The sequence below is a fragment of the Lactuca sativa genome, chromosome 2 (genome assembly GCF_002870075.4).
Source record: "Lactuca sativa cultivar Salinas chromosome 2, Lsat_Salinas_v11, whole genome shotgun sequence".
NCBI lineage: Eukaryota > Viridiplantae > Streptophyta > Magnoliopsida > Asterales > Asteraceae > Lactuca > Lactuca sativa.
In genome coordinates, this window is record NC_056624.2 from 176048024 (window position 1) to 176062662 (window position 14639).

General features: G+C 38.2%; 1 protein-coding gene across 1 annotated transcript; it reads right to left on the reverse strand.

Annotated features, from left to right (window-relative positions):
• Positions 1–11458: 11458 nt before the first annotated feature.
• Positions 11459–13968, reverse strand: LOC111902783 (NAC domain-containing protein 100). Its single transcript, XM_023898596.3, has 3 exons — positions 13696–13968; positions 12558–12823; positions 11459–12227 (listed from the first exon to the last, which is right to left on the reverse strand). Exons 1-3 carry the CDS (start codon positions 13847–13849, stop codon positions 11733–11735), a joined length of 915 nt encoding a protein of 304 aa, XP_023754364.1. The 5' UTR covers positions 13850–13968; the 3' UTR covers positions 11459–11732.
• Positions 13969–14639: the final 671 nt, after the last annotated feature.

Sequence of the window (14639 nt, forward strand, 5' to 3'; positions counted from 1 at the left end):
TTCAACAAACTTAAGAGCATGAAGATCATCTGGGTCTTCAATAAGAGAAATGTATTTCATATTAAACAAATCTCTTTCTTCTCAATTTTTTTTGTAATTTCTACTACATACTAATATGGACAAGGCAGTTTTAGTCAACAATTCAATCTTATAAAGTGGTTGAAATATCAAGCTTCCATGATCATCCTTCAAACCTCCATAAGAAACCATATTACCTCATGAAATCAACTCGCTTAACACTAACCCATAAAATTGATTTTCATTGACTTTGTATTTGACATCTTCAACGATCACAACCCAAGAATCATACGGCAAGTCCACCATCTTTAATCAATTGATAAGATCTTGAGTTTTTCTAGAGAGAGAAAGTGATAATCAAAGAGATATCTAGAGAGAGAAAGTGAATATGAACCAAATTCTAGAGAGAGAAAGTGACACAAACAAGTATTCTACAGAGAGAAAATTGAATTATTCAAATCAAGGAATAATTTGATTTCTAGAACATAAAACACTCTCTAAACACGAAGATCAAAACACAATGAAGAATCACCAAATCTAGAATGCCATCATGGATCAATTCTTAATCAAATCTAGAACACCCACTCTGATACCAATTGTAGTGGTGTTTATTATGATGACAAATGTGGAATATAAAAGATCTAGTGAATCATCATACAAATCATGAACACATGGAGTAAATAAATTTGGGTTTAAACTCTCATTAGTTTTTGATAGAAAGAGTACAAATGGGTTTGCTGTATCTCTTTCTAAAACTAACACTCCAAAATGATCATTACATGAATGAGTGTCACTCACTTCCTATTTTTAGGAAAAACAACTCATTACACAATATAAGAGGGTAAGCACAAACTACATCCAAGCGTGACTTTGCACCCTAACATTGATGGCTACGGGGAGCTCAATGAGCTGATCTTGAGGAACAAGTGGAAACCACTGCCATGGTGGTGGAATGGATGGGGGATCATCCACTGTGTGGAAAGCTGATGGGGCAGCATTGTAGCTAGCTTGAGAGGCCGGTTGTTTCCTAAGGAGACCATTAAATGGTGGCTGGCGGGAATGCTATGAGGGTTGAAGATTCTGGGGGGGGGGGGGGAGGCATGGAACAACCCATGAGGGAGGAGCATGCCATCTATAGGCAACCCATGGATAGAAATTGGGGGACCAAGGTTTTACAGGTGGAAACCGACCATCGGAAGACGATGATTGAGAGAGATGATTATCGAAGGAATCACTTGTGCGCCAGTTTGAAGGAGAACGCTGATTTTGGGGTCGCCTATTATCAAATATGGTGTTGTTGGCGAGTGGCACAGTTGGCAAGGAACCATGATCATAGTGGGATAGTGAGAGTGTGTGGTTCATGTTAACACGAAACTCTTTCGATACTAGGGTGGATCGGGCTTCAAGGAAAGTGCGAAGAGGGTCTTTGTGTCGTATAAGCATGGATATATTCTTAAATTTTGGAGAAAGACCATTAAGCATGTAGGTCACCAAGGTTTTCTCAGGAACAGGGGATTCAATGTTTGCCAATAAATCAACAATTGCTTTCATCTTCTGACAGTACTCGGTGATGGAGTGGTCACCTTGGACCAGGGAACGTAACTCATTGTCAAGCTCAATGGCACGAGAGTCTTTATTGTCTCGGAAAAGAGTTTCAAGGTCGTCCTAGATTGAGTGAGCTGTGGATTTTAGATTAATAATCATTATGAAAAGAGACTGTGTCATAGTGCCATAGAGCCAAGACTTGACAAGATTGTCCAGGTTATCCCAATCTGAATCAGCAACATCTTTAGGTTTTGTGGTGCCATGAAGAAAACCATGGACTCCATAAGCACAACAGCGAGTGAGGAAAAGCTCACGCTAAATATCACAATTTAATTCATTTAAATCAAGTAATAGAGGGACGTAAGACTTGATATGTGTGCATGTGAAGGCTTTTGTTTTGTCTGTCATGGCCAAAGACAAAAGAAAGGAATAATAGATGGCGGGAAGAGCGACAAATAGAATGGAGAAAAAAGAAAAATAAGGCCGACAAGAATACCATGATCAATTAGAATCTAATACTGTAATTCCCCGTTTATTTATTAGATAAATAAATAAATTAATGAACGAATGGTAGCCTAAAATAAATAATTATGTAAGCAGGGTGTTGGATTCGAGGAGTTGAATGCCACATTTTTAGAAGTCGGGGTTAAAAGCATGAGTTTGGGACTCATTTTATAAATATTTATGAAGACAGGGGCTCCATGGTAATTATTGAGAATTATTTTAAAAAAAAGTGAGGTGGAAGGGCTGATTATATCATCATTAAGATATTGGGGGCTGTATAGTAAATTTTGTACCTAAGGTGTAAAGGATTTTAATGCCGAGGGTTTAAATGGTAATTATTGGATCTAATTTGAAAAAGATTTACAAAACCAGGGTTGAAAGTGTAAATTGTGGGCTTTCTGTGCAAAGAATCTTATGGGGAGGGACCATTTATGTTATTATGGAAATATGTTTTTAAGGGTGCCGGGTATATAATTCACCCATAACCCTAACCCTAACAAACCCTCCAGCCGTCACCCCTTTATGTCTCCCACCGGCCACCACACCCCTCTTCACCTCCGGTCATCGCCATCACCTAGAAGCTCTCCACAGCCGACGATGGCATCACTAAGATCAACCGCCTGCTGCATCGCCGACGTTGAGGCTGTGAACCGCCGCCGTTACATTCCGTTGGCGAGAACGCCATATCCATTTCCACTGCCACCGTGACTGCGGGACTCCGTAATCGTGGACCGCTGCTGCCGGAGACCGACGAACCGACTGTGTTCACTGTCGGTTTGGTTGCTGCTGCTGGGTTATGCGCCCATTGTCGGACGTCATTACCTTTTCGTCGGAAGATCCACCGAAACTGGTAGCTATAACCGTATTCGCCGCTGCAGCGACGCCGGAACGCCACCGTACTTCTTCCCTTCCTTTTAACGCCGCCGTCGATCCATACGGAGGTTCTCTGCTATGTTTTGGCCGCTGCCACCTTCATGTGGTGCTGCCGCAACCCTTCGCCTCTAGGTGGGTGGTTGGTTTCTATTTCCGAGTAAAGGATGTGAAGATGTATGTGTTTCAGTTGGTGTGTGTGTGTTGGCCGGAGTTTACGAGAAAAGCCACCACAGCCACCACTGTGAGGTGGTGGCTGCCGCCATGTGCCGCCTGTGTATGTGTGTTTATTTTAGTATAGTGAATGTGTGTGTTATTTCTTGAGCTCATTGTAAAATGTAATCGGAAAGAAAAATAATGAAAAGAAATTCGAAACCACCACCGGCCGCTGTGTCGGGTGGCGGTGTGCTTTGATGGTGTGGTTGCCTTGTGAGTTGATTCGTTTGGGAGGGGTGCTTGAAACCCTAATTGGCCTTGTAAGCTCAAATGGGCCCAATAAAGCTTAATGGACTCTAATGGACCCGATAAAACCCTAATGGGCTTAATAATATTTTAGTGGGCTTAATAGGCCCAATAAAGCCCTAATTGACATACAAGCCCAACAAATTAATAATGGGCTAGTATTTGAGTTAGAAAACCCTAATGCCATGAAACCCTAATTTTGGGGAATTAATCGAGACACACGGGACTGATTAATAACTTGGAATATTAAATAATAATCATTGGTGGAAATTAATCTAAGCAATATTGGACTTAATGGATTAAGTCCTTAATGGGTTAAGTAGGAAACTTAACCCTAATCATCATTTTATGTGAAACCCTAATTTCACTTGGGTTTATTGTTGGGCCTTTCTATTTGGCCTTGATGATTGGGTTATTGAATGGACTATCCAAGATCAAGCAAATGATCTAGAGTAATTTAATGGGCCTAGGGTAAGGCCCATGTAAGGGGCTTGGGCCTAATTTAGAAAATTGGGCCATAGTTTGGGCCTTAATGATTATATGATGTTGGGCCTTAGAATGAGACCATATATAGGCCTAGGCCCAATTTGGAAATTTGGGCCATGTGTTGGGCTTTGATTCCTAATTGACTTTGGGCCTACGGATTGGGCCTTGGGCTTGAATAAGCCAAGATAGGGGTAATGTAGTAATTACCCAAAGAATGTACGTATGGTTATGTATTGGGACCCAATTATTAATTGGGTGTTACTTTGGTGTTGACAGTTTGGGGATCTGTCAGCCAGCAGCTGGGGTCGAGTCTGCGGGACTTCAGCAAGTGTGGGATTGTGTCTTCAGGACTTCAGCAGTGTGAGGTGAGTTACCTTCCAGTAGCGGTGGGTCTACAGCCACAATGGTGGCCCACCAGTAGGAGTTGTATGTTATATGATTGTCTTTGTGATATCATCTAGGTTTGCTACTACCTGATATGTTATATGCTGGCATGATATGTTATCTGTGATAGTGGTAGTAGGAGGGGAATAGTCCCCAAGTTCGGTTGTTAGGACCGAAGGGTAGTTCGGACACCCCATGTATGTCTGATAGTATGTTGTGTTACGATATATGTGATAGTAGCTGAGTGTGGGTGAGGCCCGTATCTTAGAGATAATGGAGTGTGGGCGAGGCCCGTATCTCCCAGCTAGTGGAGTGTGGGCGAGGCTCGTATCTCCCAGCTAGCGGAGTGTGGGCGAGGCCCGTATCTCCATGAATGTGGGCGAGGCTCGTATCTCCTAGCTGTTCATTATATGATTGAACATACTTGTATGTTATGGATTAGTAGTTGAGTGTGGGCGAGGCCCGTATCTCCATGAGTGTGGGCGAGGCCCGTATCTCCTAGTTGTTCATTATATGATTGTATGGTATGTGGTATGATGGGGGAACTCACTAAGCTTTGTGCTTACGGTTTTCAGTTTTGGTTTCAGGTACTTCGTTTTCAAAGAAAAGGAGTCGGCTCGATCGCAGCGCATCACACTATGTTTCCCGCACATGAGATCCTTGGGGATTATGCTCTGATATGGTTTTATGATACTATGTTTTGGATTACTGGCACTTGGTGACATGAGACGTTACTATCAATGCTTTTATACTAATGGTTTTATGTAATAACATAATTAAAACGAAATTTTTGGCCTTAAATTTTGGGATGTTACAGATACCATGTTTCACAATTAATTTTCTCATAAAGATTTTATTGAGAACAATAGAATAAATACATTTTACATATGGGCCAGTACCACTAATACATTAGGCTATCTATTAGGCTTAATACAATACATAAGATACTTTAATAAGATAAAAAGTGCTAGAAAATAAATCACAAAATAGTTATTTATTTGTTGACAGAGATACCAAGAAGATAGTGTACTTAAAAAGTACTATCTACAAACATTTTGATATATATATATATATATATATATATATATATATATATATATATATATATATATATATATATATATATATATATATATATATATGATATGGAATAGAACTTTCCTATATTTTATGCCAGATAACTACCAATTTCAGGCATATAGCCAACATACATAGAGCTACAACATCATTTACAAAAAATAAAAATAAACATATTAAAAAAAAGCTCTAGCATTTAACTTATGCCTAAATACCACAAATTAATTCCAATGGTTTGATGCGAGCTACACTTTTTTTGTTCCTGTCATGAAACTCATTTGTACAATTGAAAAGTTGTTGGGAATATTAGGGTTTGCGGTGGAGATCTGGATACCAGCTTGGATCGTGATATCACTTTCCGAACTGATATTTCTACCCTATGACTGGGTTACAAGAAATTCAGCCTAGGATAATCCAAGCGGACACTTACGTTTCTAGGCACATAAAACGTAAGCTATTATGCTAAAGGGTTCTGTGAATGTGTGATGAAAAACGAGAGCTAAAAAGAACGTAACCCCCTTCTGGAAAAGAAGAGTCGTTTATATACTAAACACGATTAGGTTTCATTAGGGTTGGGCCGTCATTAGTTGCATTGGAAGCCAGTAATATTAATCCGGATTAGGGTTACCAAAACTAACGAGTTTCGTTAGTTTTACCATAATCACCCTCAAGAAATTGAGGTTTTCCATTAAGTTCCCACATGCAAAATTCAGTGAGGTTTTGGGGCGTTGCCCCAAACCCTGCGGGGTCGCTACCCCTAGACCCCGCCAAAGGGGCGCTGCCCCTGGACCCCCGACTAGTCGTCGAACCGGCTTCTGACTCGATCTTATACATGCGTGCACTCCGCACAACCCCGTACATATATTAGAGTACAAATCATGAATCCCCTTAGCTCACATGTTAGTTCCAGTTACTTAAAATGACACGGTGACACTAAAATCACCAACAATCCTCCCCCATTTTAGTGTAACCCTTGAACAAACATAACCTTATCAAAACAAACCAAACTAGTACATAATGGAAATATCGAAACGATTGAATTTCCACTTAGTATCATACACTTGCAAATACTCGAGAATCAGGGTGTTCTAAGAATTGAATCCATCAACCCATTTGAATACCAGAAAGTAAAATACATACTAGTTTATTGAGTTTCTAGCATAATACAACTTGACACTATTATAAAGCCGTGTATCCCAATCCTCTCATGATCGTGTCAAGGTCAAGTCCACAACCTCTTGAAATGCGGCTACACTTCATAGTCACGTAGGTAACTCCTTTCCATGTATCTGCACATACATTTATCAAAGGAATTATTAAGAAGTTAAACTTCAACCTGGCTAACTTGCAGAACCGAACACATACCTGGGATGAATACTTCATGTGTTCCAATCTATAAGTATGAGCTTTCCACATTGAATTCAACTCCTAACATTATATTAGGAGGGAATTGGGTGTCTCATCATTATAGAATTAAATGGACTTTAATCCCATCCCGATTACAGACTTGTGCACTAAGTCTCTTGTCAGACCTTTAGTCAAGTGATCTGCCAAATTATGTTGCGATTTCACAAACTCAACCAAAATCACACCATTCATGATTAGTTCTCTAATCATACTATGTCTAACACCTAGGTGTCTAGACTTGCCATTATAAACCTGGCTATATGCCTTTGCCAAAGCGGCAACACTATCACAAAGGATATAAATAGGTGCTATCGGTTTAGACCACAAAGGAATATCATAGACTAAATTCCTTAGCCACTCTGCTTCTTTACTAGCAGCTTCTAACGCAACAAACTCAGATTTCATTGTCGAGTTTGTAATGCAAGATTGCTTCTTGGAAGCCCAAGAAATGGCACCTCCCCCAAGCAAGAATACCCAACTAGAAGTTGATGAATGGTCCTCCATGTTGGTAATGCAACTTGCATCTGAATGACCTTCTAAAACCGAAGGACTCCCCAAGTAACTCAAACCATAATTCATGGTTCCCTTGAGATACTTAAACACTCTATTCACTTCTTGCCAATGTTGAGCACTAGGATTGCTAGTGTACCTGCTCAACTTACCCACAGCAAACGCAATATCAGGTCTGGTACTTGTCATGGCATACATCAAACTACCAATAGCCTTAGAGTATTCCAGTTGTGAAATGGGAATACCATTATTTGGCATTAATTTCACACTTGGGTCCATAGGAGTACTAACAGGAGAACACTCGGTAAAATTAAACCGCTTTTCTCAATATAATGACTTTGAGTAATTACCAATCCTTTGTTCATCCTCTTAATTCTTATTCCAAGAATTACATCTGTCTCTCCTAAACATTTCATAGAAAACTTGGATGACAACAATTTCTTTGTTTCATCCACTTGATTTTGGTCGGTACCAAAAATCAACATGTCATCTACATATAAGCAAATGATCACTCCAGCTCTAGGAGCATCATCAAATCTACTATAAACACATTTGTCACACTGGTTTTTTTTAAACCAAAAGACAAAATCACCTCATCAATTTTTTGATGCCATTGTTTAGGCGCTTGTTTCAGCCCATACAAAGATTTGACAAGTTTACAAACCATATGCTCTTTACCGGGCATAATGAAACCTTCTGGTTGTTTCATGTAAACTTCCTCGTCAAGATCACCATTTAAAAAGGATGTTTTCACATCCATTTGGTGAATAACCGGATTGTGGATACTTGCCAAGGCAACCAACAATCTAATAGTAGAAATGCGTGCAACTGGAGCATACGTATCAAAATAGTCAATACCGACTTTTTGTCTAAAACCTTGAATGACTAAACAAGCTTTGAATTTGTCAATATTCCCATTAACATTCATCTTCTTTTTGAAAATCCATTTGCAACCAAGAGGTTTAGAACCCGGAGGAAAATCAGACAACACCCATGTATTGTTCTCAAGAATTGATGACATTTCATCATCAATTGCTTCCTTCCAAAAGGCACTATCATGAGACTCCATGGCCTCTTGATAAGTCTTAGGATCATCTTCAATACTATAACAATAAGAGTATTCAAGATTAATTTCATCCCTTGAACCTTCCACCAAGTACAGTTGGAAGTCGGATCCGAAATTTTTAGCAATTTGGCCTCTTTTGCTTCTACGAATATCTTGTGGTTCTTGTACGACACCACCATCTTGACTTTCTGAATTTTGCTCTTTATTAGCATCAAAAGTCAGATCCTTAGGCCTTTGAATCGATGAAAACCTCATCTCATCAAAAATTGCGTCCCGCGATCCGATAACAATGTTAATTGAAACCGAATCATTAGGTTCTATTACATAAGACCTATACGCCTTGGAATGTTCAACATATCCAATGAATATGCAATCAATTCCACGTTCTCCCAAAATATTCTTTTTGGGCTCGGTAAGTTTTACAACTGCCCGACATCCCCAAACCCAAAAATAACTCAAATTCGTCTTTTTCTTGAACCAAAGTTCACATGGGACTATTTTGTTCCTTTTATTTGGAACCATATTTAACAAATAACAGGCCGTTAACATGGCCTCTCCCAGAATCCTTCACTCAAACCCGAGTAAGACAACATCGAGTTTACCATTTCCTTTAAAACTCGATTTTTGTGTTCAACAATGTCATTCTGTTGAGGTATGTAAGGTGTCGTGGTCTCATGAATGATACCCACTGATTGGAAGTATATGAGATCCATATATTCACCTCCCCTATCAGTCCTGAGACATTTAACTGGAATGCCCAATTGCAATTCCACCTTGGTTTTGTATATTTTGAATTTTTCTAAGGCCTCATCCTTAGAGTGCAACAAATACACATAGCAAAACCGAGTGCAGTCATCAATAAAGGTAACTACATACTTTTTATTCCCCAAAGAAAGAGTGGAATGAAAATCACACAGGTCACTGTGTACAAGCTCCAAAACAGCTGAATTTCTAGTGACACTAGGAAATGGCTGTTTTGTCACTTTTGTAAGCATGCATGTTTTACATTTATCAGATGTCATATCAAAAGCTGGAATTAATCCATCTTTTGACATCTCATGCATCCTTCTAAAGTTGACATGACCTAATCTTACATGCCAAAGCATAGATTTATCAACATTAGAAGCAGAAGATACAAATGCATAATTCTGAACAGGTAATAAGTTGTTAACAATATTCAAACGAAACATTCTATTATTTAAATATCTAAAGCCAACAAACATTCCACCCTTAGACAAAACAAACTTATCCGACTCAATAACTTGTTTAAAACCATCAGAATCAAACAACTAGAGCTAACAAGATTCTTGCGAATCTTGGGAACAGACAAAACATCAAATAACCTAATTGTCTTTCCAGAAGTAAATTCAAGACACACGACACCTAAACCACAAATAGGAATAAAAGAATCGTCTCCCATTTTCAGCACCGACCCATCTTCAAGCGGAGTTAATGTTTCAAACATCCGTTTATCCTTGCATACATGGTTAGTTGCTCCGAAGTCGATCCACCAAGAAACATCATCATCCTGCACATAGAATGATTCAGGGATAAATGAAACATAATAAACATAATTCTGATTAGAATTATCAAAGTTAGTCAAAAACTGACCTCCTTTAACTTGGGCTGAAGACCCGTTCACTTTCCCATTGGCTCCACTGTTTCCAGCATCATTGTTGCCCAAATTCACACGACAATCACTCTTGCAATGCCCGACTTGATTGCACCTCCAACAAACCAGATCCTTTCTCTTTTTGTTGGAGTTGGTTGGGACATGTTCCTGTTTGCGTTTTCCATGTCCTTTGTGGTTCTGGTTCCTTAGTTTGTTTTCGACCATATGAACCGAGGGCTGTCCAGGTTCAACTTTTCCTTTGGGTTTTTCAGATTTGTCACTTTCCTTCGCACAAAGAGATTCTTCGATACGAATGTGACTAGCAAGTTGAACCAATGACAGTTCCTCCTTTTGATGTTTCAAGTTATGTTTGAAGTCTTTCCAGGACGGAGGCAGTTTGTCAATGATAGTGGACACAACTATGGATTCATCCATATTCATTTTGTGCAGTTTAAACTGTCCATATATGCCAAGGAGTTCATTGTACTGTTCAGTAACAGACCTTGAATCTTCCATCTTATAATTATTAAAGTCACTAACCAGAAACTTCTTGCTAGAAGCATCCTCAGTAATGTATTTCAGTTCAAGGGTATCCCACAACTCCTTGGCACACAAGGCTTCACTATGGATATCAAATAAAGCATCAGACATACCGTTCAGAATGTGACCTTTGCAGATGTAGTCATCATTGTCCCACTTCTGTCTCTTTCTTGTCTCTCCAGCCGTCTAACAACACCTTCTGCAGGCTCTGCTGGTCTTGGATTAGTCAGCACGTATGCTGCTTTCAGAGTGGTCAGCATGAAGTGCATATTTTTCTTCCAGCGCCTGAAATCGACGCCTTCAAACTTCTCCAACTTGGCAAACTTAGTGGTCATCTCGCGGATTGAGTCACCCATCTCCAGAAATAGTAAATATCAGTTTGATTGTTGGGAGTATTAGGGTTTGCGGTGGAGATCTGGATACTAGCTTGGGTCGTGATATCACTTTCCGAACTGATATTTCTACCCTATGCCTGAGTTACAAGAAATTCAGCCTAGGATAATCCAAGCGGACACTTACGTTTCTAGGCACAGAAAATGTAAGCTATTATGCTAAAGGGTTCTGTGAATGTGTGATGAAAAACGAGAGCTAAAAAGAACGTAACCCCCTTCTGGAAAAGAAGAGTCGTTTATATACTAAACACGATTAGGGTTTCGTTAGGGTTGGGCCGTCATTAGTTGCATTGGAAGCCAGTAATATTAATCCGGATTAGGGTTACCAAAACTAACGAGTTTCGTTAGTTTTACCATAATCACCCTCAAGAAATTGAGTTTGGGGCGTTGCCCCTAGACCCCGCCAAAGGGGCGCTGCCCCTTTGGAAACCCCGGACCCCCGACTAGTCGTCAAACCGGCTTCTGAGTCGATCTTATACATGCGTGCACTCCGCACAACCTCATACATATATTAGAGTACAAATCATGAAACCCTTAGCTCACATGTTAGTTCCATTTACTTAAAATGACATGGTGACACTAAAATCACCAACAAAAGTTAACATTGATCACATCCAAATGTAAATACAACATATATGCCAGGTAATTAACCAACAATTAACTACTTAACTACGCTAGCTTAAAAGAATACAATAATCACAATGAGACTTTCCTAAATTTATTCCACCTTTATACTACTTCATAACGATTCAAACCACACAGGTTTATTTCCGTTTTCTTTTTTACCTTCAAAAGCCTCCGTCTAATCCCATGATGAATCATATATTGTTAGTCCCAAATCTTATCCATTAAAGCTTAATTACCACATGGAGTCCAAGTTAAATGGTTGCTCCTGTTGTTCCTGCTGCTGCAAAGATTCACAATTTCTAGTGGAAGACGCTTGTAAGCTCGGACTCGCCCCATCTAAAAAGTTGGAGTTCGCTTGTGGCATGAATTGATAATCAAAATTATTTGCAGCTTCTCTTTGTTGGTAATTTCTAAGTTGCAATGCTTTAATTAGTAACGCATTCATTGAAAGGTTTGAACTTAGTATGCTCGATGGCCATGCAAGCAATGGAAGACTGTGCGCCAAACTAATATCCAGGTTCATGTTCTCCATGCCGTAATTATGAAGGGAACTGTTACCACTTAAATTTGCAATGCCGTTTAAGTTTGGAAGCTCGATATCACCATAGTCATTTGCCATCGTGTTGGTATCACAAGGTGAATCCATTGACTGAGGTGAAGATGTGGTTCCCATTGGTTTTTTAGCTGTCGTGCTTTTTTGAAAAATTCGGCAAACCACCCATTCCTCCTGTAGAAGATGGTATAAGAATCATCAAATTAAACCTACCCTTGTTTTCTTTACACTTAAAAGAAAACAAACATAACAATCACAAATATATATATATATATATATATATATATATATATATATATATATATATATATATATATATATATATATATATATATATATATATATATATATATATATATATATATATATATATATATATATATATATGCGTTCATATTTTTATTATTTTTACAATTTCATGATGTTAGAAATGGACAGAGATATGATTATTATTTGAGGAAAACTTATATAAAAAGACGGATGACTTGTTATGCATGCACGTACCTTATTAGGTTTATAAGCATGTGTAGTTTCAAGTCTATACTCATGCATTACCCAGTTAGTTTTTTCACCTTTAGGAGCTCTACCCATGTAAAAAACTAGGGTTTTCTTCATTCCAACCAAGATTCCACCACGAAAGATTTCTTTGTCTTTTCCTGTTGTTTTCCAATAACCGGCCACAGTTGCACGGTTTGTTCGTAGTCCTGTTGGGTATTTTCGATCTCTCATGCTGAAGAAATACCATTCTTTTTCTCCCATAGAAGCTTTGGCTGCATATATACAACTTGTTAGATTGATTATCACTTCTCGTACTAGGTTTTCACTTGTTCATACACTAATTTGAAAGTATCAAACTAATTTTTATTTTTTTATAGTTGTTTGTCCAACGACACAAAGACAACTTGGAAACATATAGAATCATGAAATAGAAGGTAAAAAAGATTAGGTGCCCTCACCAATGACTAGCATCATGTACAATCAAAATGTGAAAGGTAAATAAATAAATAAATAAGACAAAGTAGACATTAGAACCTAACATCTTTATATTTTTCATCTTCTTTGCAACTAATGCAACCATCCGGAGACTCGGAACTGAAAATAAAACTCCTACATGATATTACGTACTTTTTTTATTTTTAAATCAAATTTATTAATTTGTCACTTAAAATTAATATAACTGTCTATCTATTTGGTACATATGATAAAGCACATCAAAGACCAATGTATCCATTTATGTGCATGATAAGATCAACGAAAAAATTGTGTAAGTTGCGGAACTTATGTTCATTATAAGTCTAGTTTGCTTTCATTTGTATACATGTATATAATATACACAACAAAAATAAACATTAAAATCTCATTACTTTTTCCAACCATATAGAAAAAGAAAACTGGCATATCAATTGAAGAAGTAGATAAATATCGATGCTGTTTTCCAAGTCAAGCAGCCCTCGGTTCATTTTGGGCTGCAGGTACTCTTATTTATTTCTGTTTTCCCACCCTTCTTTTGGTGGTTCGCCAATAGCGTCCATCTAGCACCATGCTAGTTTTGGTTTGGAATAAAATCGTAGTATTTAATTTCGGGAAAAAATGAATGGAAAAAGTAGATATATATATACCCAAACATGTGTACACTATATACCTGGGAGGTCCCAAGGTTCGCATTTATTGAGATCAACCTCAGCAACTGCTTTGGATGTGAAACTTGAATCAGTAACCTTTTGACTGAGATAAAAAGTGATAAGTTCTTCATCAGTTGGATGGAACCTAAATCCAGGAGGAAGACTCTCTTCCATCCTAGCTTATAATTAAGGAAGTGGTTGGATTGGAGAAGAGTTAATTTGAGAGGTTAGCTGTTAATGTGGAGCATCTCTCTTGTGGTTTTGTATAGCCCACAGCCTTCATCAAGAAGCAGCCACCTATAGATTAGTCTTCTTTTAGCTTTGATTATAACAACTAACTCTTTGACAAAGATGGGTTGGTATATAGTGGATAATTTGGTTTCTTTTTGTCTTTTGTGAAAAGTGTGTTTTCACTTGAATACCCCTCTAGAATATTGGAATAATGTAGGACCCAAATTGATTTTATTTCACACTCGTGTGTAAGTGAACGGAAATCATTTAGAAAATAACAGGAAATGCAATTGGATAATTAAAAAAATACTTTGCATAGTAATTATCAATCAGTAACTCTTTCATAGTTTCGTTACATTCAATATCAATCAACTTGGCACGATTATCACTCGTGACCTCTTCTAGTTCTTGCATCCCATCAAGTTTGAGCTCGCATGAATCACATTCACTTTTTAAATTTGTTGCTTAATTATATTGCAAAACATTCCTCATCATAAGCTGCAAATTAAAGAGCCAAAGAATGGATCGCATCCATCTGAAATTAAGTCCTTCCATGGATAACTCATGGTTTTCACAACTTCCAAGAAAGCTATATCTTTTACCATCATATATCTTTTTTCACTCTTTTCATGCGTTTGCTCCCCCGACCCCATCTAATCTCAAAAGCCATGTTGGATATGAATCGGAAATATCACCCATGTAAAAAACAAAAGAATATATTAATGTTCTAACT